Below are 25935 nucleotides of genomic sequence, written 5' to 3' on the forward strand. Positions count from 1 at the left end.
CTCCGCCATGGATTTGCTTACACGCCTCTTGCGGGTGAATGCTTTAGACACCTTTTTTACACGTGATGGTGCTTTTTCTTCGTGGCATGGATGACAACATTTATCCTACAGCAAAATGCGCAAGTTAACAACATACCGTGTCTAACGTACGTAATTCAGGATTGAGGGGTGGAACGAGTTCACTAGCATGTGGTCCCTCCCCACCCACTACCCCCCCCCCCTCCCTCCCACGTCACACACACCAGAAAACCAGAAATCTACTTTCTAGGGAAAGGTTTGAGTAAAGAAAGTGTTACGTGAGTGATGTACTAGCATCACTAGGGAAGGGATGAAATTCGTTGAACGCCCGCAAGTAAAAAAAAAAGCAACAACAACCAAACGTATTTTGTGCGATAAAGAACAATCAGCTCTGCTCCGAAAATAACAGGGTGGTAACCTGGGGTTGTAAGCTGTTTTTCTATGAACTGAACCTTGAAAGGGCTTTCCTAAAAAGGTGGGTTTCCTGTAGTATGTTATAATGCCAGACAATACTCGTGCATCCATCATCCATTAAAAAATCTCTATCCATTACCTTTGCTTTATAAAGCGTAGTAAGTTGAAACCTATGCTTTGGGCACACAGTCATCCTTCCAACATCTACCTGGTCAATTGCTTTTCCGGAACGATTGAGAATCAGTTCCCACTCAAGGACACACGTGGATTCATTGCCTATGTATTAGCACGGAGTCTAATTAATTTACATCTTCCAAGCAAATCCGATAACATAAACGTATTCGGCAGATTTTGAGACAATATTAGGAATTCATAACGATGCGAAGCAGCTAGAGAGTCCATATGCGGGAAAACATTCTCTACCATGGTGTCAGTATGAAGTCGTAATACCGTCTCAAAATCGAATGTATTTTTTTATCGCGATTCATCTTTTTTTGTAGAAAAAAATGTTTAATCAATTAATCGAGCTTCAGAATACAACGATAAATCTGAGATAGGTTTCAAACTGGGTATAAGAGTCCTAAAATTATGCCACCTCTATTCACATACTAATAATACACATGAAAAAATTATTCGATTCTGATTGGCGAAGAGCAGTGCAGTTCAAGTGTAACACCAGTGCAAAAAGTGTAACATCAGTGCAAAAAGTGTAACACCAGTGCAAATTACACTTCGAAATTCTGGATTATGATTGGCTGAAAGAAAATAGGAACTTTTCTAAGAAAATGATATCACGTAAAATGATGACGAAAATTTTGTGCTGAAACTTTGAAAAGCGTTTTCTCAAATGAGAAAAATTGGCTTCAAGAAAGATCTTCCGGTACTTCCTGCGCGCGAATTTTTTCATGTTTATATTATTAATAAGTAATCATACGGTTTTTCTCGTTCAATTTGGAGTTAATTTGCACTTGTGAGTTTTTCAAAAAGCTGAAATTACACTCGCCGAAGCGGCTCGTGCAATTTCAGCTTTTTGAAAAACTCACTCGTGCAAATTAACTCCAAGCTGAACTCGAAACCGTAGGATTACCTATACTAAAATAACTAATTATAAGTAATTAAAAAATGTATCCAAATAATTTTTGTAACCAAGAATGTTATCCGTGAAACAAGGCATTTTCTCGCCTAAAATGTCAACTTCATCGAAAAGCTTCGATGCAGCATGTTTGCAGAGATTTTTCTTCGACGAAACCAGCAAATATAGGAAAACGGTAGAGTTTCAAGCTCGAATTGTGATTGCGTGATAAGCGTCCGCACAGGTAAAGCTGAATGTAAACAAACAAAGCGAGCAGACGAAAAACAGCCCTCAAGTTATTCTTATCGTTGTTTTTGGTTCACTAGATTGCTGCGATAAAATAACTGTACTTTTACCTTTAAAAGTTAGGATTTTAATCAACCCTTTTGCCCTTTCTATGAACAATTTGTTAAATGTTAGTTTCTCTTCGCAAGAACCAAGTAAATTCCGTCGGGAAATAAACAATTTGAGACGACAAAATCGTAAAATATCGTGGTCTCTGTTCAAGAAAAAGAGTCCAGCGGATCGCGATAAAAGCCATTTGTGTGCGTGTATGATCTCTAACTGATATTTTAAATCACCTGTAACTTTTGTATGACCAGGTCTTCCTCTTGCCCCGGACGCACCTGACCCCTTGTACTTTTCTTTCAACCATTCAGTCATGTCTATCTCGCAGGACAACAAAGGAACCATTCCTGTTTCGTGCGCAGCCCATGACGTGGCACCACACTGATCGCTTACCCCTCCAAAGGAACAAAGTGCCATCGTGAAATTACCCTCGAATTTCTTACACCTGACAAAACATAACCGCGAAACGGAAGAAGAATGGGAACTTGGTCCAGTCCCCGCTCTTTCGTCCAAAATGGCGGGCCAGTTGATACATCATCTCAATGCAAGGCCTCGTTTGGTTAATGCATTTGCAACAAAAGCTTTTTGTTTTACTATCCAGCTCTCCTAACTGTGCATTCCTTCTTGACGGATGGTCTCATTTACTCCGCTCTAAAGGACTCTGAAATAACGGGTCACATCGACACTGCTATAAACTGCAGCTCGTTTGTTTGTAATATATCTATGTATGCATGGTCATGCTCCTTTTCTGGTGGGTATCTACAAGAACTAGGCAGGCTGTTAACAGGCATAGATTATATGCTAACGAACGTTTTTGTTAAGCTGACTTTATCTTGTAATCATATAAAAAATCAGCCCTGACAAAATATGGAGATTTTCCATGCTTGGAGCAACGGAGAAGAATTATGACTTGAAACTGAATATAAATCAATGAAAAATTCAAGCATCGTTTAAAAAGATAATTATATCTAGGTAAGGCCTTCATCATTTGTGCTGTTTGATGGGTACTAAGTTTTAAACGAAAACATTAATCCTTGTTTTGCGAAGTCAGGGTGTTTGTTGTGCTAATCAAAGGCCTTTTAAGAGCAATTGTAGGGTAAGAATCACAGTATTTCTGAACAATGAAACTGATTTGGCTTTCACAATTCATTTTCACTCACCAAGTACAGACTAAGGGCTTCATGTCAGCAATTTGGTTTGTTTATGGCATGAATTATGCTCAAAATTCCATTTTGAATGGCCTTAGAGGGGCATGGAGTGTTTGTGGCAAAAATTCAACAAACTTTGATAAGCCAATTTTTTCTCAACTGATTTTGATAACTGGGTCACTAAAGTAAATAATGGCATAGGTACGGAAGTTATGCAAGAAGGCAGGTAGATACACTGATTTTTTGAAAAATGGCAATTTTGGGTTGTAATTTTGATATCAATTTTTGCCAAACTCCAGCCCCAGGCTCCTCTCTGTCCAATACCTCGAGGACAAAGTTACATGTATGAAATAAAAGCTCTATTGTAGTAGAGTTCATGGTCAAATTCATTTGGAAGCACAATTTACCAATTGGGTTTTATGGCACTTTCAAAATGTCCCCTGAAAGGCTGGGTTTTTGGTTTTTCAAAGGGCAAAAAATGAGACCCCTCCTGAAACTCCAAAACTAAAAGTCAGAGAAGTGAGCCAAATTGGCTTTTCAAATATCTCATTGCACCCAACTTCTGTGCCAAGTTTCAGCCAAATCGGTTGACCACAACTTTTGGCCCCTGGAACACTTTCTCGGACAATGACACTTAAGAGGTTTGTCAATGAGCGAGAGCACACAATTTGGCGATGAGTTTGTTATTTAAAAAAAAACAAATTGATGGCAGTTTTTCCTGTGTTTGCGGATGAGTGTACTGCTATCGCCCCGTGGATCCACAGCAAAATTCATGATCAATAATGTTCAAGACAGATGCGTGAAAAAATGATGTCAATTTGGTAAACTGATAAAGATCTGGTTCTTGGTCTTTTTGTGACTGATGGAGGTCTGTAAAAGTTCTCAGTTGTTGTTTAATTTTAATTTTAGTGTTTGTATTTTCTTAGCTGGTTACCCCCTGGCATATACACCCCACGCTGGCATACAATCCCTTGATTTAGATGATGCTGAACCTGTTTTTTCCCATCATTAACATACATGTAAGAGTGTCAGTAGACCTGTCGAAGTGTGAATTTTTTTTACTGATAATGCAAATCATAATAACGATACAAAGCCTCTCTGGTGTGATTTCTTCCTTGACAGTGAAGTGCAACCTAACCAAAAGTTACAAAAATTATAAAATATAGGAGCTCCTCTGAAAGAAGAGTTTGTTGTTTTTTTCTGTTCATTTTTTCCGTTGAACATTTATATTTTCCTAATAAGCCGTTTCTTCACAACACACTTCAAGATGATAAACAGCCATAAACATGACATTTTTATTGCAGAGATCATTTTCAAGATTAAAAAAAAGTCATTTTTATTTATATATTTTATTTTCTTTGGGGGAGGGACTTTTTGAGAATTGCCCTAAAGATATCACAAGGTACAAAGGAAGGGGAAATATAAAAGTTATGTTTTCATTATCAGATTGAGTCTCTATGAAGCTACAAAGTATTGTTATTTTATACTGTTGTGGATAACGTTAGGCCCATTTTAATTCAAAATACAAATGGGAACTTACATTGATAATCACACAATCCCTTAAATTGGTACTGTTTTGTTTTTTAACTGCTTTTTTCTAGAAAACAATTTGAACATCCTTGTTACACAAGGAGGGAAGGCGGGGGAGGTATTATACATAGTTTTTAATGGGGAAGCTCCATCTCAAAGTCCAAGCCCTTAATACTGTATCCCTTTTCTAAACCCGCAGAGAGAAGTTTTAAAATATCTTTTCGAACAGTACAATTTATCAGAATTCCCTCATTCTGGCGCAGGAGAGTAAATGAGAGATTATCAACAACATTTTAGAACCAGAAGAAGGGAAATCCGTAAAAGAAAGATTTCCGTACCCTTTCATACACCTGAATTCAACTTGTCAGAAATCCCTTACCCTTTAATAGTTATATCTGAAGACTGAAAACTTTTGAGCAGGGCTTCCACATATATGTTATTACATGGAGTCCTCCCACATACACAATTCACGAATTTTGACAAGTTGTGATGAAGCTGGCTGTAAGACTGGTCTGATCAGGCAGCTTCAGCTTTTGAGTACAAACTTGTTACTCTCAGTCAACTTCTGGTATTGAACCTTGTCTTTTCTGGTCTGGTCCAAGTTCACAGACACTACTAGCTAGCAATCACTTTCACAACACTAACGCTAGCAATGTCACTCGCAGTCTGGCTTTTCAGTTCCACCGCACCATGTTTCATGGTCACTCATCATTGTCAGACACGAGTTCATAATAGCTCGTTACATTCACCAGCCTGGCAGTGTCATTGTTGCTATTACCTGTTCCCAGACTTCCTGGTTATGCGTTATGTGTGTGTCTATTCTTAAATTGTGATACGATTAACACCTCTACGTTACTCTCAAGTGTTTGTCCACGGTAAATTTGAAAAATGAGCTTTTGTTAAATAGGTTCTCCCACGTCTAGAAAACTGGCACTGCGCTTTTCTCTTAGCGTAATGCCTACCTAAGAGAATAGGATATTTGAATTGAGTGCAAGTTACCTACAATTCATTACTGCCACGCAAACGATGGCTCCTGTGGAATTCAAAAAAAAAGTGCCAGGCGTCGCAGAGTGTTCTCCCCCGCCCCTGGTCCTGGATATATACGAGAGAGTAAGTAGCGCATATTGAATGATAAATTATTACAACATGATGTGCAAGTTAAATGTAATTTTATACTGCTCATATATCAAAAGAGCACTTGGATATAGAAAATAACTATTACCTCTACCTAACCAAGCTGCAGGTCCATGCTGTAAGTAAACGACCATTTCTTTTTATCATTAGATGTATATATAGTATGGCCCAAGTGCAAAGAGAATACAGCTGTGTGAATAAACATAAAAGATGATTCTTTGAATCTCTTACTGGATCATAGACGAATGGGCACCGCCGTACTGGGAGGATGGTGATCTTCTTCCCCAAAGAAATCAAACAATACCTGACTGCATGAGTGTCAAAATTGGGATAGCTAGCCCAGAAATCTCTCCCCGCCCCCCCGCCCCCCCCCCCCCCATCCCAGTGTACTAATAAAAGAAAAAGAGTTGCTGTAGTTTGACCATAGATTAAAATAGTCAAGAGGTTTCAAAACTTTAAGGAAAGGAGAATCTTTATGGGGTTGGCCATGGAGAGGTATACTAGAAGGCTGTGATCAAAATTCAACAATATGGTTTTTCCTTTTCAAGCAGTTTCATTTTGACTTAGCCTTTTATTGGACATAAACTCCATACCCTAATTGCATTTTGAAGGTTGTATCAAACCCTTCATGATTGTTTCCCCCCCCCCCCCCCCCGCTCCCGTCCCCCACTGGAAACAATGAGTTTTGTTCCCTAGAAACCGCAAGCCGAACCCGAGGAGAATAATGAGGTCAACAAGAAACAAAACTCACTGTTTTCCTTGGGGCGAGTCACTAAGTATTGTGTTATACCTCTCAACTAAAAGATGTAAATAAAACTCAGAATAAAAAAAACTTCATTGATGCCAGCAGACGCACAAATATGACACAGTTTCAATGATTCCACCTGATCACCTGTGAGGCAAAAGTTGAAGTTGTCTTCGCTCTAATTAGTGAGTTTCGTTCGCCCAAGGGAGTTAGCGGGTTTTGACCCATGACACGTGACATGTTCTCCTCCAATCAGAAATGTATCTGATTTGGGAGGTATATAACAAAATATGTTTCATGCATATATTCTGGTTTCACAAGTTTAACCTTATTTTAAGAAAAGAGGTTTGTACCAGTTTTAATCCCGTATTTCTGAAAACTATGTGGGAAGAAGAGGATGTCAAAGAACTTGTGGCTTCCCAGGTAGGGAATATTGGACATGAATAGCGAGTAGCTTTTAGGGGTGTAAAATCCTACTGGGAAGATGGTGCACAGCTTATGCCTACTATTACACGTAAAAAACTCATGTTTGCAGCTCTATTAACTAAATATTCATGTCAATAGGTAAGGTCTGCTCAAGAGGCCTCTATAATGTATGTAAAAATTCCTGAAACACTGGAGCTAAATGAAAAATAAAACTATTATGATGTTTAAAGGTAAAGTAACTTAAAACTATAAAATATTTCTCAACAACATTTAAAAAATCTTTGTTAAACTGAACTGAAAATAAAACTAGAAAAGGTAAGGTAACTAAACACTAAAATATTACTGAACAACATTTTAAAAATCTTTGTTAAACTGAACTTTGTTAAATGTTTCAGGCCCGGTTAAACGTCGCATTTTACATGCAAAATACTAATTTTAGTCGATTCGAATTAATAAGTTCGGCTGATTTTAATTAAACGTTGCATTTATTTGCCGAATAAAATTGCTGAGCGCGAGCGACGTGTTCATTCCCAGCTGACTCCACTTCAAGTTTCCCACCAATGCGGCTGACAATGATAAGAAGTACATTTTGCGGTAAGATCATTCATCCCTTTCAAACACCATTCGAGCAAACAGAATGGGGAAATTTATAATACAGGTGCAGTGTATTACCTCTTAAACTCTAATTTTCATTTCACTCTCCTGATCAAATTCAAGTTCATAGACTTCGTTCTCCATCTTCTACATAACTTTGCTGAAGAGCAGTAAGAACCACCACACACACTATTATACTCAACAGTCGCCATATTGCTTTCCTACTCCGCATGTCATATAGCGCAGAGCGGTTTTTGCTTGAAGGCTGAAACTCAAGCTTAATTGGTTTTGCATAACTACATTACACGATCGGAGCGAAGCAAGAACCACACATACTGAGTCATGCAGCACAAAACTGTGGAGTTCTGGATAAAAGGTAATTTAAGATAATTTATGAATAAGATTCGGCACATGTAAAATGCGGCGTTTAAATCAACTGTCGAACTTCAGTCGTATATTCGACGGCATCAGTCGCATATTCGACTGAACTCGCATTTAATTGAAATATGTCGCATTTAATTGATTTAAACGTCGCATTTTACATGCACTTAATTCAGCAATTAGATTCGGTGCGTGTTAAATGCAACGTTTAAACCGGGCCTAAGTATAAATTAAACAAAATAAGCATTTCACCAGTAATAATCGCCAGGCAACAGACAAGTTCATGTAACTGAATGGGAATTGTAAGGATTGTATGACCACAACTCTTCTATTGTCAGTAATCACTTTTCACGCCTAACAAGTGTTGATCATTTATATTGAAATAAAGTTTCGTTGGACATTCTGAGCTCTCAAGCCTGACTAAAACGACCTTACCTGACCCAAAACTGACTACATTGACTTCACTTGACTTCACTTGACTTCACTTGACTAACTGACCAACTCTACTGTACCCCTCCAGGGACGAGGCTCTCTAGAGCCACGATACTTGGAGTAAACTGACTCTACTGTACCCCTCCAGGGACGAGGTTCTCTAGAGCCACGATAGTTGGAGTAAACTGACTCTACTGTACCCCTCCAGGGACGAGGCTCTCTAGAGCCACGATACTTGGAGTAAACTGACTCTACTGTACCCCTCCAGGGACGAGGCTCTCTAGAGCCACGATAGTTGGAGTAAACTGACTCTACTGTATCCCTCCAGGGACGAGGCTCTCTAGAGCCACGATACTTGGAGTAAACTGACTCTACTGTATCTTTCCAGGGACGAGGCTCTCTAGAGCCACGATACTTGGAGTAAACTGACTCTACTGTATCTTTCCAGGGACGAGGTTCTCTAGAGCCACGATAGTTGGAGTAAACTGACTCTACTGTATCCCTCCAGGGACGAGGCTCTCTAGAGCCACGATACTTGGAGTAAACTGACTCTACTGTACCCCTCCAGGGACGAGGTTCTCTAGAGCCACGATAGTTGGAGTAAACTGACTCTACTGTATCCCTCCAGGGACGAGGCTCTCTAGAGCCACGATACTTGGAGTAAACTGACTCTACTGTATCTTTCCAGGGACGAGGCTCTCTAGAGCCACGATACTTGGAGTAAACTGACTTTACTGTATCTTTCCAGGGACGAGGTTCTCTAGAGCCACGATAGTTGGAGTAAACTGACTCTACTGTATCCCTCCAGGGACGAGGCTCTCTAGAGCCACGATACTCGCAGTAGACTGACTCTACTGTATCTTTCCAGGGACGAGGCTCTCTAGAGCCACGATACTTGGAGTAAACTGACTCTACTGTACCCCTCCAGGGACGAGGCTCTCTAGAGCCACGATAGTTGGAGTAAACTGACTCTACTGTATCCCTCCAGGGACGAGGCTCTCTAGAGCCACGATACTTGGAGTAGACTGACTCTACTGTATCTTTCCAGGGACGAGGCTCTCTAGAGCCACGATACTCGGAGTAAACTGACTCTACTGTATCTTTCCAGGGACGAGGCTCTCTAGAGCCACCATACCTGGAGAAGATTGTCTCTATTGTATCTTTGCGGTTTCGGGAAAAAAAAGCAATTTATGAACATTTGGTACAATGAATATCATAAAATTAACACAAACTTGAAAGAGTTGTGTTATACATAAAAAGTAGAAAAAATGGGATAGAGGCATATTTGTGTGGGAATATTTTTAGTCCGTAATTGTCACATGGCTGTTACTTGCCTATAACACCAACAGTAACTCTAACATTAACAACAACACTAATAGGCAAGTCAATGCAAGTGACATCTACAAAGTGTTTAAAATATGGAAGGAAAGTGAACTGTTCAAAGGACTCATGTGTAACTTACCTTATATGATGGATACAACAGCTTAAAAGGCTTAAAGCGACCGTCAACATCCGCCGTACTGGATAATTCAGACTCTTAGTCTGAAGAAAACTCTCTCAAACAACGGCGTCATACTAATCTCTCGGATGATAATATTAGTCTTCAGGCTAGTGATATCTGGACGACGCAGATGACATTAAAATGCACACCGAGTGTTGAAAGGCCACCGGCCATAAAGAGCGGGAAACCCCCGCCAAAGAGACAAAGCTCCTTCAAGACTTTGCTAACAGCCTTGACGAGGATGACGCCACCGGCGACAAAATCCAGCAAGAGCTGGCTGATATTGGTTTAAAACGATGGGGCAAGAAGTTGTCTTCTGACAAAATTAAAAGCTTCTCAGACAAATATAAACAGCCTCAGAACTGCTCTGACATACAGGGTATAAAAGTCAACCCCGAGATGTGGAGCCAATTAAATGCCAAGAAAAAGAAAACAGACCTGAAGATCTCAAATTTGCAGCAGGTTATCCGCGAAATCACTTTTGCGACGTTACAAACGACCAATGTGCTTATTCAAAATCCCTCTAGCTTAGAAAACAACAAAATAATGGCTAAACAAGTTGACACCATTGCAATGCTGGGGCATGTAAATACGCAGTTGGCCTAGCTGCGAAGAGATGAAATCAAACCATCAATGAAAGTGGAGTACTCTGCTATTTGCTCGGCTGAAGTGCCCATCACTAGCCGATACCTTTTTGGGGACGACCTGGCAAAGCAATTGCGAGATGCCAAAGAAGCGAGCAAAATCAGCCATTCCTTTGCATCCTCATCTAAGAATGGTCCTTTCAAAAGGAAACAGCAAAGCTCAAAACAACATGACCATTACTGTAAAGGTCCTAGAAGAGATTTTTTATGGAAAGGCCAAAACCGGTGCTACAACAAGAAAAAATCATCAAACACCGACAAGAAATAATGGAACCATTGCTTCAAATAAAGACCAGGGTAAGTGGCTTTGGAAATTTCCTGCCCAACCTGGTGAATTATTTACAAATGTTATGCAATACATTTCAGGCTGGATAGGTGGCTGCTCATTTTGCAGCTTGTTGGACTCTTAGTAATGACAAAATCCTATTATCTGATGAGTTGGGAGCAGCAATTGAGTGTACTGCCACCCCTGTTCAACACAAACTACCTAATCAAATCTTCTCAGAACATGAATATCCCATTGTTCGTCAAGAAGTGCATAAATTACTTGAGAAACCTGTCATCACAAAGGTGTCACCTATACCTGGGCAAATTTTGTCGAATGTATTCCTTCGTCCGAAGAAGGATGGGACTTATCGACTCATACTAAATCTCAAAAGGTTTAATGAGTCAGTTAGTAATTATCATTTTAAAATGGATTCACTTTCTACCATAACCAAACTAGTTACCCAAAATTGTTATATGGCTTCTGTTGACATGAAAGACGCCTATTACTCTATCCCCATTCGATCTTGAGATCGAAAGTGTTTACGCTTTATCTGGGAGGGGGAGTTACATGAATCTACCTACCTTCCTAATGGGTTGTCGTGTTCTCCCCGTATATTTACTAAAATTTTTAAGCCCCCTCTATCTACCCTGCACAAACAAGGACACATAGCTGTGGCACATCTTGATGACCTTTACCTGCAAGGGCAAACCTATGAGAAATGTGTCCAAAATGTTATAGACAATACCGTCTTGCTGGACAAATTAGGTTTGGTTGTGCATCCAGAGAAGTCTACTTTCATACCCACACAAGTGCTTACTATCCTAGGGTTTGTAATAGACTCAGTGGAAATGACAATACAACTGACCAGTGAGAAAGCCAGTAGTTTACAAAAATGTCTGTACTGAGTTAATAGAAAACTCTTCCCCTTCTATTAGGGAAATAGCAAGTGTTATTGGGAAATTAGTTGCTAGCTTCCCTGGGGTCATGCATGGAGCTCTCCACTACCGATACCTGGAAAAAGATAAATCCCAAGCCCTTCTTAGAACAAAGGGTAATTTTGATGACTTGATGTCTTTGTCCCCTCATGGTAAATCTGAATAACAGTGGTGGATTCAACATGTGGGAGACACATACAATGTAATCAACCACCCACAACCCCAGCATCAAATAACAACAGATGCTTCCATTATGGGTTGGGGGGCAGAATCTTCATGGGTGTCCTCGGGAGGAAATTGGTCCCATTCAGAGTCTAAACACCACATCAACTATCTGGAAATGCTGGCTATTTTGTTGGGGCTCCCAACCTTTGCTAAAGACAAGAGCAACACCTATATCAGAATAATGTGTGACAACACTACAGCAGTTAATGTGATTAATCACATGGGAACAAGCCACTCAGACTCTTGCAATTATGTAGCTAAGGAGATCTGGGAGTGGTGTATAGATCGCAAGATCTGGCTTAGTGCCGCACACATTCCTGTAAAACAAAATCTTATTGCAGATTTTGAATCCAGAAGAAACCACAGAGAATCTGAGTGGAGGCTTGACAAGGCGTCACTAATCTGTGACTCTTGAGAGACAGACTTCAAACCTGATATAGATTTGTTTGTCTCTCATATAAATCACCGGTTCCCAGACTATGTGTCTTACAGACCAGACCCAGAGGCTATTGCCATCGATGCGTTTAGCCTGAGTTGGTCCAACCTTAATTTTATGCTTTTCCCCCGTTTAGTGTTATTCCAATAGTGCTAAACAAGCTGATGACCGAGGGAGCACAGGGGATTTATGTGTTGCCAGATTGGCCCAGACAACCATGGTACCCATTAGCTCTCCAGTTACTCAAACAGATACCAGTGTATCTAAAAGCCAGGAAAGGCCTACTCCAACTGCCAAGCCATCCCAAGAAAAATCATCCGATCTGGTACATGCTGAACATCCTAGTGTGTTACAAGCATGCTTTATCACCTGCGGCAAAAGATGTGCTAATGGCTTCATGGAGGGAAGGCACCTCCAAGCAATACCACACTCATCTTAGCAAATAGAATCAATACTGTCAGGACAATAACATCAATGTTTTTCAGCCTGGAGTAACAAATGGCATTGAATTTCTCGTTTTTCTTTACAAATCAGACTTAGGATACAGTGCTGTAAACACCGCGCATTCTGCGCTCTCTTCAATAATTGTTTTGGAAGACGGAGTAAAATTCGGAGAGCACACGTTAGTAGCTCGCTGTATGAAAGGGATTTTTGAGTTAAAACCAGCTTTACCCAAATATACTGAAATTTGGGACGTTAGTATTGTGTTAGGTTATTTGAGAGCTGCTGCACCCTTGAGATCCTTATCTCTTAAGCAGCTTACTCTAAATTTGACTATGTTACTCTGTGTCACTACACGACAGCGTGGAAAGACTATACATAAGTTTGATTTTAATTACATCCAAGAAATGGATGGCCGCTACAGAATAACTATTTGTGAGAAACTGAAACAGAGTAAGCCTGGGCGACATCTAGCACCCATTGATTTAATTTCTTTTCAAAGTGACAAGAAACTTTGTGTGGTCGAACATCTTAAGGAATACTTACAGCGCACAAAACAGTTGCGAGAGGAGCACTCGCAGTTACTGATAAGTTATGTTAAACCATTTAAACCGGTATCCAAAGATACCATTTCCAGATGGGTTAAGCAAATGATAGAGTCAGCAGGGATCGACATTAACAAATACTCTGCTAATAGCAGCAGAGCTGCATCAACATCCAGCTGTAAGGCCAAAGGTCTAACCCTAGCAGACATTATGAAGAGTGCAGGGTGGTCTAATTCTAGTACTTATGCAAAGTTTTATGATAAGCCTCTAGTCACTGCCTCAGCTAATTTTGGTTCCATGCTGCTGAATCCAGACAAACTTTGATCTGTGAAACTGTATCTTCTTTTTCCTTGTTTGGGAATAAAGTTTGTTCACTGTTATGAGTTGCTCGTGATGCAGGACTTTGAAGTCAAAGGTGACTCCGTAGTGACGTAGACTGATGACAAGGTAGAATTATCAGATTAAACGAGACTTACCTGTAAGTTGAAGTTTGATCAAGATTCTATCTTGTCATCAGTCCGGAACGAAGGAGTCACATGCCCTTATGTACCCCCCCCCCTCCCATGTCCTTCGTTCCTTTTTCGCCTGCACCACTCACGTTGAATACTGATCAGCAACGCGCATGCGCTTCTCAAGTGACTCCTTCGTTCCGGACTGATGACAAGATAGAATCTTGATCAAACTTCAACTTACGGGTAAGTCTCGTTTAATCTGATAATTTTCTACCCGTTAAATCGAGTTTTGAACCAAACGCGAAAATGGCACTACTTTGAAGGCACCTTTTAAAAATGTGGCACCTGTTTGAGACTGCTGAGCTACATGAATAGAAAGTATAAATGTCCCTTAATTTAAAACAATAATAAAATTTGTCTGCCCACAAGGTTTTCAAAACTAACGACCGCTTTAAAAGTTCGGGGAATTTTGAAAATATTCCAGCGAGTAACTAACACACTCGCCTTCGTAAAGTGCTCTGTTAAATTCACGTAACTCTCTCACCTGGCTTCAAGATTAAAGATTAAAGATTAAACCTTTAGGTTTTCTCGGTAAGCTACTGTGACGATAGGTTTTTCCTGCAACACTGTAAATTTCGGACTGAACGGACACTTGAACTGACAACTGGGGGAATCTAACTCTTGGCGAGCACTGCTTGGCTGCGGGAACGGAAATTCGTCACGATTTCCTGGTACACGAGGATCTACTTCAATGGTCTTCACTACGGACGTCAAGGAAGAGACATAACTTGGTCCAACAGTAGTTTATTCTGCACTCTAACGTCGAGGGTGAAACTGACATACTCGGCGGAGTAGCCGCTGTAAAATCGTAACGATGTAGCCGATGTAATCGATGTAATCGATGTAATCGAAAATGCTTTACAAACGTACTTGCTTATATATCATCCTTTACACGTCAAGTGTTTACAATATGCTAATTTAACTTCAAGTATACAATACGAGCGGAAAGTACTTAATTAAGATAGCGAATTCTAATCAACACCACGAGGCTTCCAAAATTAAAAATAGAGTGCTAGGATTAAAATTACACAGGCTGAGATTAAGATAGACCAACTTAGGAAATTAAAAGTGAGATACTTAAATATGAATTTCTGAATTGGTGTTACCGACAGCAAAGAAAATTATCCTATGAATAGAAAGCATTAACACTCCATAAGTGAAAAGCATTTCAGCTGGCTAACCTCCGAGAAAACTAATAAAACTTCATTAGTGAAAAGTAGTTCAGCTGGCTAGTTTCTGAGGGAACGGAAGGTATATTTCAATAATAAAAAGAAACTCAAATGACCCGATAACGAACTACTTGTCTTCTAAATGAAAGTTAGTGAAACAGCGTTGCACACGCTCAGGTATACAAAGAATCCGCAAAGTACAATGAAGAACAAAACTTAAGATCTCTAGCTGTTAACTGAAAAGAGGCTACGGACGGTTTTTTCCTATAATTTTCCAAATAATAAAGAATTGTCTGTGGAACGGCGAATTCTCTCATAACATTCCTCCCACCTTTAAATCGAGACCTCCTGGTCGAGCAAGAAGTATAAAGGTTAAAGGTTTGGTCCTTTGTAGCGATCCTTGAAACCTAGGTAAAATTAAAACTGCCAGCTTTTCCTTCCAGCTGTTGGTTTGTATATAAAGTACATTTATACGTTCCTCATCTGTGTCGAGCGTGGCGGTCACATGCTTCAATGTTCTTTGTATTACTGACCATTGTTTTCCTTGAAGCCGGTTTAATCATGTAGAGTCCACTTGAAAGGTTTGTAAAAGCACTGTTTTGGACAACTCTCGGCACACATACATGTATGAACAGTAAACGGTGATCCGTGGAGCCAAGGAAGGATTGTTAAATACTACGGCCATTTTGTGTTTACAACAGGTGTTTTTTTCCCAATCCTCCCGTGAGTATAACGGTATGGGAGTCAATGATTTGAAGGAAAAGCTGGCAGTTTTAATGCTACCTAGGTTTCAAGGATCGCTACAAAGGACCAAACCTTTAATCTTGAAGCCAGGTGAGAGATTTACGTGAGGTGCCACATTTTTAACACGTGCCTTCAAAGTAGAGCTATTTTCGCGTTTGGTTCAAAACTCGATTTAACGGGTAGAAAATTTTCTTTCAACCGTTGAAGGAACAACATTGAATTATAATTGCAACATGGCTAAGCAAACTGCTATGATATATCTATAGTTGAAAAAAAGAATTGGGACTTTTGAGCGAATATTATTTTTTTTAGAGTGCCGGCAATGTGTGCAATTTTTCCAGTTTCGGCAGGCATGCAGCTTGTGTCGAGCGGACCGAACTTCAATCAATCCTAGAAAACCTCAATTAGAATTTTCAATCAAATAAAACTCATTTTAGTGATTGACTAGGTAAGGGCTTCGAAATCTCAGCTTATGAGAACATTCGAATTTTCGAAGTAAAATCAGTGGTCGGTTTTTACAGAGACAGCATCTTAACTTCTATCAAGAGTGAAAGTGTGTGAAGCTACATGCAAAACAAAATATCTTTGGTAAACTATGTTCATGGACTTCAATATGGGTATTATCAACAGATGAAGCACGAAAAGAAAAGCCCAGAAAAAAAAGGAAAGTAAAAGAAAGAGTAAAGGAAAGAAGAAAGGAAAAACGTACCGGCAGAGAAACCAAACGTGAAAAAGGAAAAGCGCTGTGAACCAAGATGATGACTGCATGCAAGACAACAACGAAGCGCAAGAAAACAAAGAAGTGCAAGAAAACAAAGAGGTGCAATAAAACAAAGAAGCACAAGAAAACAAAAAATGCAAGAGAACAAAGAAGTGCAAGAAAACAAAAAAGTGCAAGAAAACAAAGAATCACAAGAAAACAAAGAAGTGCAAGAAAACAAAGAAGCACAAGAATACAAAGAAGTGCAAGAACAAGTTGAAGAAAAAATGGAAGGTGAAGGAGTCAAGGAAGAACAGCAAGCTCAGACAACAAATGTCAGGAAAAGGAAGAAGGATAAGAGAACAGGTTCTGAAAGAAGAAAAATCAAAAAAGAACAATGAAAAACATTGGAGTAACATATGTGATCAAATGTGATTGAATCGTTCTGAGGGGCAAAGAGCAAAATCCAATCTTTGCATGTAAATTTATATTCTTTGGTCTGAAATGTATTACAATTTGTTTTCAATTTTATTCACATGATTTATTGTTAATATTAAGGACAAGATTTTTCCTTTCACATGATTTTTAGGAATTACAGTTACCAATTAAAACAGGGCAACCAGTGCTGGAAATAACAGTCCGTCATTGGACACTGTCCGACCAAATTTGGATTATGATCAGACACGATGTCCAAACATTTAACCAACACATTTTGAGTTTTTTCTTTGAAGTTATTGTCCATCCATAAAATTTGGTTAGATGCATTGTTTAGGGGCTCGAAATTGCGACCAATACAATTGCCAATGTGGCTAACATTTCATCTTTGGCCACCAAAACACCGGTTTAGACTCCATAATGACGACTACATTTCCTCATTTCTCTGTGTTGATGATCAATGACGGTTATTTTCTCAGACGTTCTGTCCTTCCAGAAATACATAGTGAAATATCTTTGCTTCTAAAACATTCAACATAAGTTTTGAACGATTTGTGTTGTAAATCTTTATGCTGATGAAATTCATTATGCTATCATTGTTTGTACTAATCAAATTATGCCAATTGATGTCCGGTAAAAATGATAAGATGTCCGACTAAATGAAGATGTGAAAGGACACATGTCCTGTAAATTATTTCCAGCGCTGGCAACAGTCAATAATAAAGCTCTAGTTTTTGGCTGCTTCAAGTAAACGTTACATGTAAGATACCCGTAAACACAAAATTGCAAGGTCAATGCGAGGATACATGTCTCTGTCAACCTATTAGCTGGAATATGGCCGCCATCTTGCGCGACTCCGTCGTTGTCGTCTTCGTCGCCATCGTCGTGCATACGCATCCACGAGCAACACCGCTAGCCATGATAAACATGAGAAAATCCATTCATGGGTTACCTTTTCTTTCCTATATGAGTAATGGGCTCCTCTTAGCGGCCCTTCGCGCCGCCGGAGCTCCGCTATTAACAACATCCAAATAAATAACTGTGTCGAAGCTCCGCTTTTAGGCTTGGCTTGATCTATATATTACCATTTTGTTTAAATAGCAAAACTCAATGACAGATGTTTCTGTTACTTAACGGCCTCCATGATGGTGCCCGGGCACCAACATGGCTTCTCCATACAAAGCTCTATAAATTTGACTAAAATACTTCTCCGAATAACGCGCGAATGGAAACCGCACGGACCTAAGTCTTGGCGAGGTTGTTTATTTACCAATTATCTATCACGTCCCATATTCTTGACTTAATTTATTAAATGGTTATGATTTTTGAGTTATTTTTGTGTAAAAAAAATACCTCTTAGTCGGCGCGTCGGGGTATGTTATGGACGGGTCTATGGATGAGTGAGTGAGAGAGTGAGTGAGTGAGTGAGTGAGTGAGAGATGTATGTATGTCACACCAATCAGATTGGAACTACTATAAACAGCCTATCAAATTTCTTGTTGTAAAGGTAATGGTATGTGAGAAGATTTGATCCCGATACAGTTCAGAACGGCCATATTTATTCTTCTATAAAGGACGAGGAAGCATTCATATATTGGACTTACTTCGACATTTTCTGTGGGTTAGGTTGAGGATTTTGTGGGCGGGTTTGATAATTATTTGCAACTGGATAATCAGTCAAAGAAACGTAGTGTTTGGCATATAACTACGAGCATGCTATGAAGGGTGAGCTTTTCCCATTAGATAAGTTTTACTACTCTACTACTAGGTTTAAGATGTGAATGAAAAGCAAGTTGATGTGGTTTCTATGATAGGATCAATTGATTTGCATTTTAGGGGGTCGGAATGCACTGCTGTGAATGTGAAAAGGTTCTGACCAGGTTCAAATCGTTTGCGTGTTGCATTGAAACCTAAATATTGCTTCAGAGTTCGAAATAAGTGTTCCGGGTGTGTCGTTACTTTCAGCAGACTACGATTAATTTGGTCAACAGAACAAAAAGATATTAGTCTGTGACGATTTTACAATTGAAAGCTTTCGTGCAAAAAGGGTGTATATAGCATTTTGGGCCGATTTTTATTTTTTGCAGGATCGAGCTAATTTTTGGCAGACTGGCTTGTTTTGACATGAAAAGCATCGTTGCGTATTGTTTTTGTTGATTTGCGCTTCGTTTCCGAGAAATAACGTATGCAAAAAACTCAGTTTTCCGAGCGGCATCTTTTGGAGCGAATCCTTCGAAGGTGGATTTTGACGCGGCGCAAACTTAAGCGATTACTTTTAGCAGCTTCGACAGGACTGTTTTTCTTTAAATAGATATTTTTATTTTTGACAGAAGTAGAAAAATAGACCACAAAAAAAAACCGACCGACCTTGTATCAAACCGGTGTCACGACAAAACAAACTCGAATCCGGCCCGTTCAGCGCCTTATTCGCTTGCGCCAACGAAGCAACAGTAAAAGAAGAGTGTAATTATATGAATAATGAAACTAGTGGCAAATGCCACGCTTCGGTGACGTCAGTTTAGCACAAAGAAAGGTTTGTTTTGTTTTTCGCTCAACAAAAGATCTTCAAAAGATACCCTTGGAAAACTGAGTTTTTTTTTTGCATACGTTATTTCTCGAAAACGAAGCGCAAATCAACAAAAACAATTACGCAACGATGCTTTTCATGTCAAAACAAGCCAGTCTGCCAAAAATTAGCTCGATCCTGCAAAAAATTAGAATCGGCCCAAAATGCTATATACGTCCTTTTTGCACGAAAGCCTTCAATTATAATGGTTTTTGTTTATTACTGGAATGAGAATATACGTTTTAATGAAACTAAATCTTTTCTCTTCAATGTTATTAGGGTTTTCGCTTATTCACATTAATAACCAACAAGAATTGTAGTTGAAGAAAAAGGAAATTATTTTTGCTCAAGATAACTTAAGTGAGGTATATGAAGTCTTGAACGTTTTATTGTATTAAGCAAAAGGACTTTGGTAATTGAAAAATAAAGACTGACGTGTATGTTGCCAGTTTGTGATTTTTAGTCCGGTTTGGAGCGGAGTGTGAGAGTTAAATTCATACACTGGGTTGTTTTAGAGTGCATAATGTCAGGAGTCCATTACTTGGAGCGTGCAACTCCCATAATACTAAGCCTATGTCAAGGCATTTTTACAGACCGGTCTATTTTTAGGCTTCTTTTCCCGCGAAATAGGTCACTTCCGGTCTACGTCAACGCGCATCGGTAAATGCAAAATGGCAGCCCCAGGTGGACATGTCGACATAATAAAATACGCCGAATGCGCCAATTCTCTCTCCATTTTCCTGTTCCATTCCTCACGTTCTTCACGTTCATTCTCTCACAATCCTTTGCCATATGTATAACACTTTCAACTTGCAGAGGGAAAAAATTATCGATCGTAGTGACTCATCGTCAGCGAAAGTCGGGAAGAGTCAAAGTGTCTATTTCGTAGTTTTCTTATTGATTAAACTTTATCCCTTTTCGGACGTTGTTCCTGTGTTTTATAATGCCGTAATGATGAAGCGGCACAATTAGCTACAATTCAATCGATGATCATGATCGAGAATGTGAAAACAAGGAGCCACGCGAGCAAGATGTGAACGAGTCTTCATCCTGGACCACCTCGACCTCCGTAAAGGACATTTTACGTTGCAGGATTGCACAGAAACAAGCTCAACAAAACAAGGAGCTTGCTTCGAAGGCTCAAGATAATTCCACATTGTTACGAGTATCGTTGTAGAGCAGGGTTGTTTCCAGACAGAATTCAGGATCGCTGGTAACAGCAACAAACTAATTTATTTCCGTAAGGTAACTTCGCGAATTTACAGCACTAAGCTTCGTCAAATTTGAATCAATCTCTCTTACAGAAGAAACTCTCGCTCTAATATACATGAGGCTTAAAGTTCTAGAAACTTCTATTAAGAGCTAAATTAAGTAGTTTGACACAGTTTCTAATCTGCGTAACTACATAAGGATTAGAATGTTCTGGAATGTTCTTATACAAATTGGTCACGGCTGAATGACTTCCGGTTCTAGATTGTTCTAGAACTTGACTTAGACAATTTTTCGTAACACACACTTACCTCCTGGGCTTCCGCCCCTTCGAGTGCAGGTTACTTTTGTGAAGTGCGGTCGATATAATATAGTGGATAGTGATTTATTCCCGTTGCCGGTGGAATCAATGGCTTTCTGTCATTCTGTGACTGGTATTTTGACAATGTCGCTCCTACTGGCAAATATTTTATCAGTCCACCCCGCATAAATGGAAGTGCCATTGAATCAATTCATAGCATTCTCAAGTTTTTCAGTGGAGGAAATTTGTCTGCCCTAGAGGTCCACCTCTCCACTGCCAACAACTCCACCTCGTCTCCAGTCATCTCAGTCTCCTTCAGAATATGGCAGTGGAGACAAAAATGATGAAAATTTGGACACTTTATTTCCAGAGAGTCCTGTAGGAACTTCTTGGCAAAGAAGGAGTGCTAGAGCATTACAGGACTAAGCCACTGGTTTTAAATATTGTAAGTTTCATTCCATGTTACACATTTCCTGTAAACATGGTTAATTTATGCAGTTTTATGGAGCATGATTGTGGCAACCAAGTGTTGGGTATCCAAAGTATTGCTTCAAATCGCATTATATAAGGTTGCATTAGTTTCTAACAGGCGTACTTTTGCTAATGATTACAGCTCCCATACAGGAATTTTCCGATTAGTTTTGTAAGGAAAGTGTACAAAGGCCATCGGAGTCATAAAATAATAAATGCTGACTCAACATATGTTCAAAACCCACATTGTGTAGTATGACACTGAAATACTCTTGGAAATTTGTGTTTTCGTATCAGAGTCACTGTTTGGAACAAAAATTGAATCAAATGGCCTTTAGAACAATTAGTAGATACCATTTTATTATTCTGTATCATCAAATAATTTATTTTGACTAGCTTTACTGTAATTCAAATTAGGATTTTTGCTATAAAACCTAAGCAGGTATTATTTCCATGTAGCTTTTGTGGCCACCATCCAGATCATTTATCAGAATCCTATTTTTAAGAGCAATACATTACGAGTGGTAATAACTAGACAAAATGATACACAAGTTTCTGAGTAAGATAGGCTGAATGTTCTTGTCGGGTGGGTGATTGTGCGCCTGTCAAAGAGATATTTTTAAATAATATTCCCTTAAAGGGTCAAGTGAAAGAACTTTCTTGCTAAACTATGTATTGTTATAACTTGTTTGTTATTTTGGGAAAACACAGTTAAAATTACCCTCGTATTTTATGTGAATAATTGTACATCTGTAGATAGTAAACAGCGCTATACAATTTTAAATAAATCTTATTTTTAGAATTAGCAATGCCTCTTGTTTTTGCTGTTTTGACTGGGAAAGGGAATGAGCTTTAGTCCCCTGAACATTGGTAGCCAGCAGGTCGTGGGACTGTAGAAAGATCAAAAGAATGTCGAACACGGGGTGGGAGTGAGCGAACGATGCCGGTCGATGCGCACTGAAAAACACCCGAATACACCGTCCCAAGAAATGCAAGAAAACGCGAGGAAAACGTTGGAATTCGTGCAGTTTTCCACCCATTAACTGAACGGTGAACGCCAGGGAACAAGCGCTTTCTTGAATTCACCGGAATTCACTGTCCCAGAAAATACAAGAAAATTCCTGCGAACACAGGAAGACACGATATTTTCCAAAAGTTCATCGAACGGCGAACATTGGAAAACAAGCGTTTTCTTGAATTCACGCGCGTTTGCCGTCAGGGAAAATGCAAGAAAAGCACAAGAAAACTTCTCAAAACGCAGTAACACACAATAATTTCCGTGCGTTTACCGGACGGTGAACGCTGGAAAACATGCGTTTTCTTGAATTCCCTTGAATTCGCCGTCTCGGAAGATACAAGAAAACAGAAGAAAACTTCTGTGAACGCGGGAATACACTATGCTTTCCGTACGTTAACCTAGCGGTAAATTCTGGTAAACAGTGTGTTTTGCAAAATTTAACGGCATTTGCCATTTTGGAAAACAAGGGAAAACGCTGGTTTTCAACTTTTAACCCCGGATGAACGTGAAGTTTTACACCGGGAAAACATCTGTGAACACAGGCAAACAAGACATTCGCCAAGTGTTAACAGACCAGTAAATTCCAGAAAACAGGCGTTTTCCGGCGTTCACCGTAATGGTAAACTACAGGATAATGGAACGAATATTCCAATTCCCCGACAGCAGAACAATTGGAAAATCTTGGATTTTCCGATGGGTGAACACCAGTAAATGTAAGCAAATGCCACGTTTTGCGTAAATTCACCGCGCGTTTTCTAAAGGTAAACGCCATCTTTTTTGCCGTGCTATGATCCTCCTCTTGGGAAGCTGATCGATAGAAAGGACATGATACAGAATAGAAATCCTGAAAAGGGTTATAGGGACGTAGTTTTGAATACCAGTGGCACTGCCGCTGCCAATGTTGCATGTTCCACAAGCAACTTGGTGATACCCTGTCAAATTGCCTCTGCATTTTCACTTTCCCAACAAGCATTTCCCAATCCCCAGTTTGGCAGCAATGCATGTACTCTAATTGCAGCGAAATTTGGGGCTTATTGCTTCCAGAATAAATTAGATTTGTCACTTCTCTGGAATCAAATTCCAGATATGTGCTTTAATTCCTTTGGTAATGTCATCTGCGATGGAAATGAGGTTATGATGAGCTGTATAGTAATAATGCTGTTTATTTTGATTAAACTGGAAAGGATTCAGCGAAGAGCCTCCGAGTTTATTCTAAAAACTGGTGATGACTGACACTCACAAAGAAAATCTAAACTTGTTATCTCTAGGGGACAGACGTTTCTTGTTTGATGTATTGTTTTTTTTTTATAGAGTCCTCAATGGGTATATTATTAATATAGACATTTCCTTTTTTATCAAATTTTATTCACGTTTTGAAAGATACCCCTTCAGGGGTAGGGATGATCTTATGAATTATGAAGAATTATGTTAGGACTGATACATTTAAGTATAGCTCTTTTAATAGGATTGTTGACACGTGGAAGGTGTTACCACTGTCAGTTCGTCAGGCTTCAAGCATTTCTGGTTTTAAAAAGGGAGTAACGGACTACTTAACTTCAAGAAATGTTTAATTTAGTTGCTTTTATACATGCTTTTGTTTTGTAACTTTTTGGTGTTTTTTTTTTTCTCTCTCTCTCTCATTCCTATTCCTTTTCTTTTATCAGGTGGTCTGCCTAGGATGGGGATTGGTCTCTTTTGCTGAAAATTCTTTTATGCACTTTTGTTCTTTTTTTTTAAGTTTTTCTATTTTTTTTTTATTTTTTATTTTTTATTGTATCTATCTTTTTAGTATACCTTTGTTACCATTGGGCATTAAATTGTGATAAATAAATAAATAAATAAATAAATATAGAAGATGTTCTCAATGCAGTGGGGGATTTATTTAGTGTACTATCAGCTGATCAAATTTTTGCATTCACAAATGCTAATGAATTTCAGGATTTAGTTAACCACATCAATGGAGTGATTTAGGTATCACATAAAAATAACTATGGTGTGATGATTTCACAAAATATGACTGTAGGGGTTTTGGTCAGGAGCAATGGCCTTTGTGTCATTATTGATAGCCATCAGCATGTGATCATTCAAAGTTGTATCAGACATTTCCGACCCTGAATATGCCAATGGACAAAGGTATAAACCAATTCATGAACAAGGCTAATAACTGCATGGATCACTTCGATGTTGAACTGTTGGCCGACTAAAAATCTTTCAATAATTAACCGTTCCTGGGAAGACTTTCCAGTTCGAAAACTTGATAGTGTTACGAAAAATTGTCTAAGTCAATTGCTAGAACAATCTAGAACCGGAAGTCATTCAGCCGTGACCAATTTGTATAAGAACATTCCAGAACATTCTGATCCTTATGTAATAAATCAGATTAGAAACTGTGTCAAACTACTTAATTTAGCTCCTAATAGAAGCTTCTAGAACTTTAAGCCTCATGTATATTAGAGCGAGAGTTTCTTCTGTGAGAGAGATTGATTCAAATTTGAAGAAATTCGCGAAGTTACCTTACGGAAATAAATTAGTTTGTTGCTGTTACCAGCGATCCTGAGTTCTGTCTGGAAACAACCCTGCTCTTCAACGATACTCGTGACAGATAGTAATTTTATCCATGCTGCTGAGAATGCAGCTTTCCTATTCTGCTTATGTTGTAGCTTAGAGCAGTCACTCACAAGTGTTGCCGGCAAACTTGCGACAAAATCCAGCGATGAGAAGACGAAAATTCGCTTTTGTTCTTCGCTAAGCATGTGCTTTGTGAAGCGTTCCCTTTCTGAAAATACTTTCACGCGTGGACGGTCAGCAACTTGCGGGCGAATTTCAGCTTCAACTTGAGCGGCCTGTTGGGCTGAAAATATCCAGGAGGTCAGTTCTTCCGTTTCGTCGTTATTTAAACTAAAATTTTGCTTCTTGTTCTTCTCTTGTTCTTGTTTCTCTGTTGCTTTTCCGGCGATCGAGACTGGCTATCGTTCTTCTTCCTTTTTGAACCTGACGGACGCGAAATCGAGCTCATATCAGGCTCATCTTCATCCACGCTTTCTTCTGAACTGCTACTTGGCGAGGAATCTACGCTAGAAGGACTAGAATTATCAGAGGATTCCTCGCCTTTCTCCGCCATTTTGTTTTTTCTTCTTCCGGTGAAATGATGACGTCAGTTAAAAATAAAGTCCGTGCTTGTGATTGGTCACTGAGTTTTAGAATTCGCGGCAAATTGAAACTAAGATCGGTCTGTGAAAACGCCGTGACAGGAATATGGGGTAGTTGCTTGCTCCAAGTGATGGGCTCCTAATAATGCTCAGTGTAATGGTGGCTAGTTATGAATGAGATGAGCCTTGAGTTTTGAAACAGTTCATGAGTTAGTAGTATGCAAATGGCAATACAAAGGTAACTTGATACTTTTGTTTTTCACAAGGAGTAAACTCAATTAGAGGTCACGAATCGTCGCTTCTAGTTCTTAGGACATGACTGTTTTAGAGGCGACGAGAATATTTAGATTTGAAACAGTTCTAGCGTTTACAATAGTAAGTGCAGGTAACGATTGTTTTGTTCTTGTTACATGCAAATATAACG

At 39.3% G+C, this 25935-nt stretch overlaps 1 protein-coding gene and 2 pseudogenes across 1 annotated transcript in view; 2 read left to right on the plus strand and 1 right to left on the minus strand.

The window, feature by feature from the left end:
* The window catches only part of LOC110056899 (uncharacterized), a 3182-nt gene extending 1921 nt beyond the window's left edge, over positions 1–1261 (minus strand). Inside the window, exons 1-2 of the mRNA XM_089290156.1 lie at positions 572–1261; positions 1–105 (exon numbers count right to left, since the gene is read on the minus strand). The exon at positions 1–105 is cut by the window's left edge and continues 43 nt beyond it. Of these exons, the coding sequence (XP_089146282.1) occupies positions 1–105; positions 572–625 (159 nt within the window). The 5' untranslated portion in view covers positions 626–1261. The remainder of the gene's footprint in view (positions 106–571) is intronic.
* Positions 1262–10654: 9393 nt separating this feature from the next.
* LOC149112323 (uncharacterized) lies at positions 10655–13561 on the plus strand (annotated as a pseudogene).
* A 7398-nt stretch (positions 13562–20959) lies between these two features.
* LOC149112324 (uncharacterized) lies at positions 20960–24527 on the plus strand (annotated as a pseudogene).
* The last annotated feature ends 1408 nt before the right edge of the window (positions 24528–25935 follow it).

The sequence above is a fragment of the Orbicella faveolata genome, unplaced genomic scaffold (genome assembly GCF_042242905.1).
Source record: "Orbicella faveolata isolate gen_17 unplaced genomic scaffold, um_ofav_v1 contig_2, whole genome shotgun sequence".
NCBI classification, from domain to species: Eukaryota; Metazoa; Cnidaria; class Anthozoa; order Scleractinia; family Merulinidae; genus Orbicella; species Orbicella faveolata.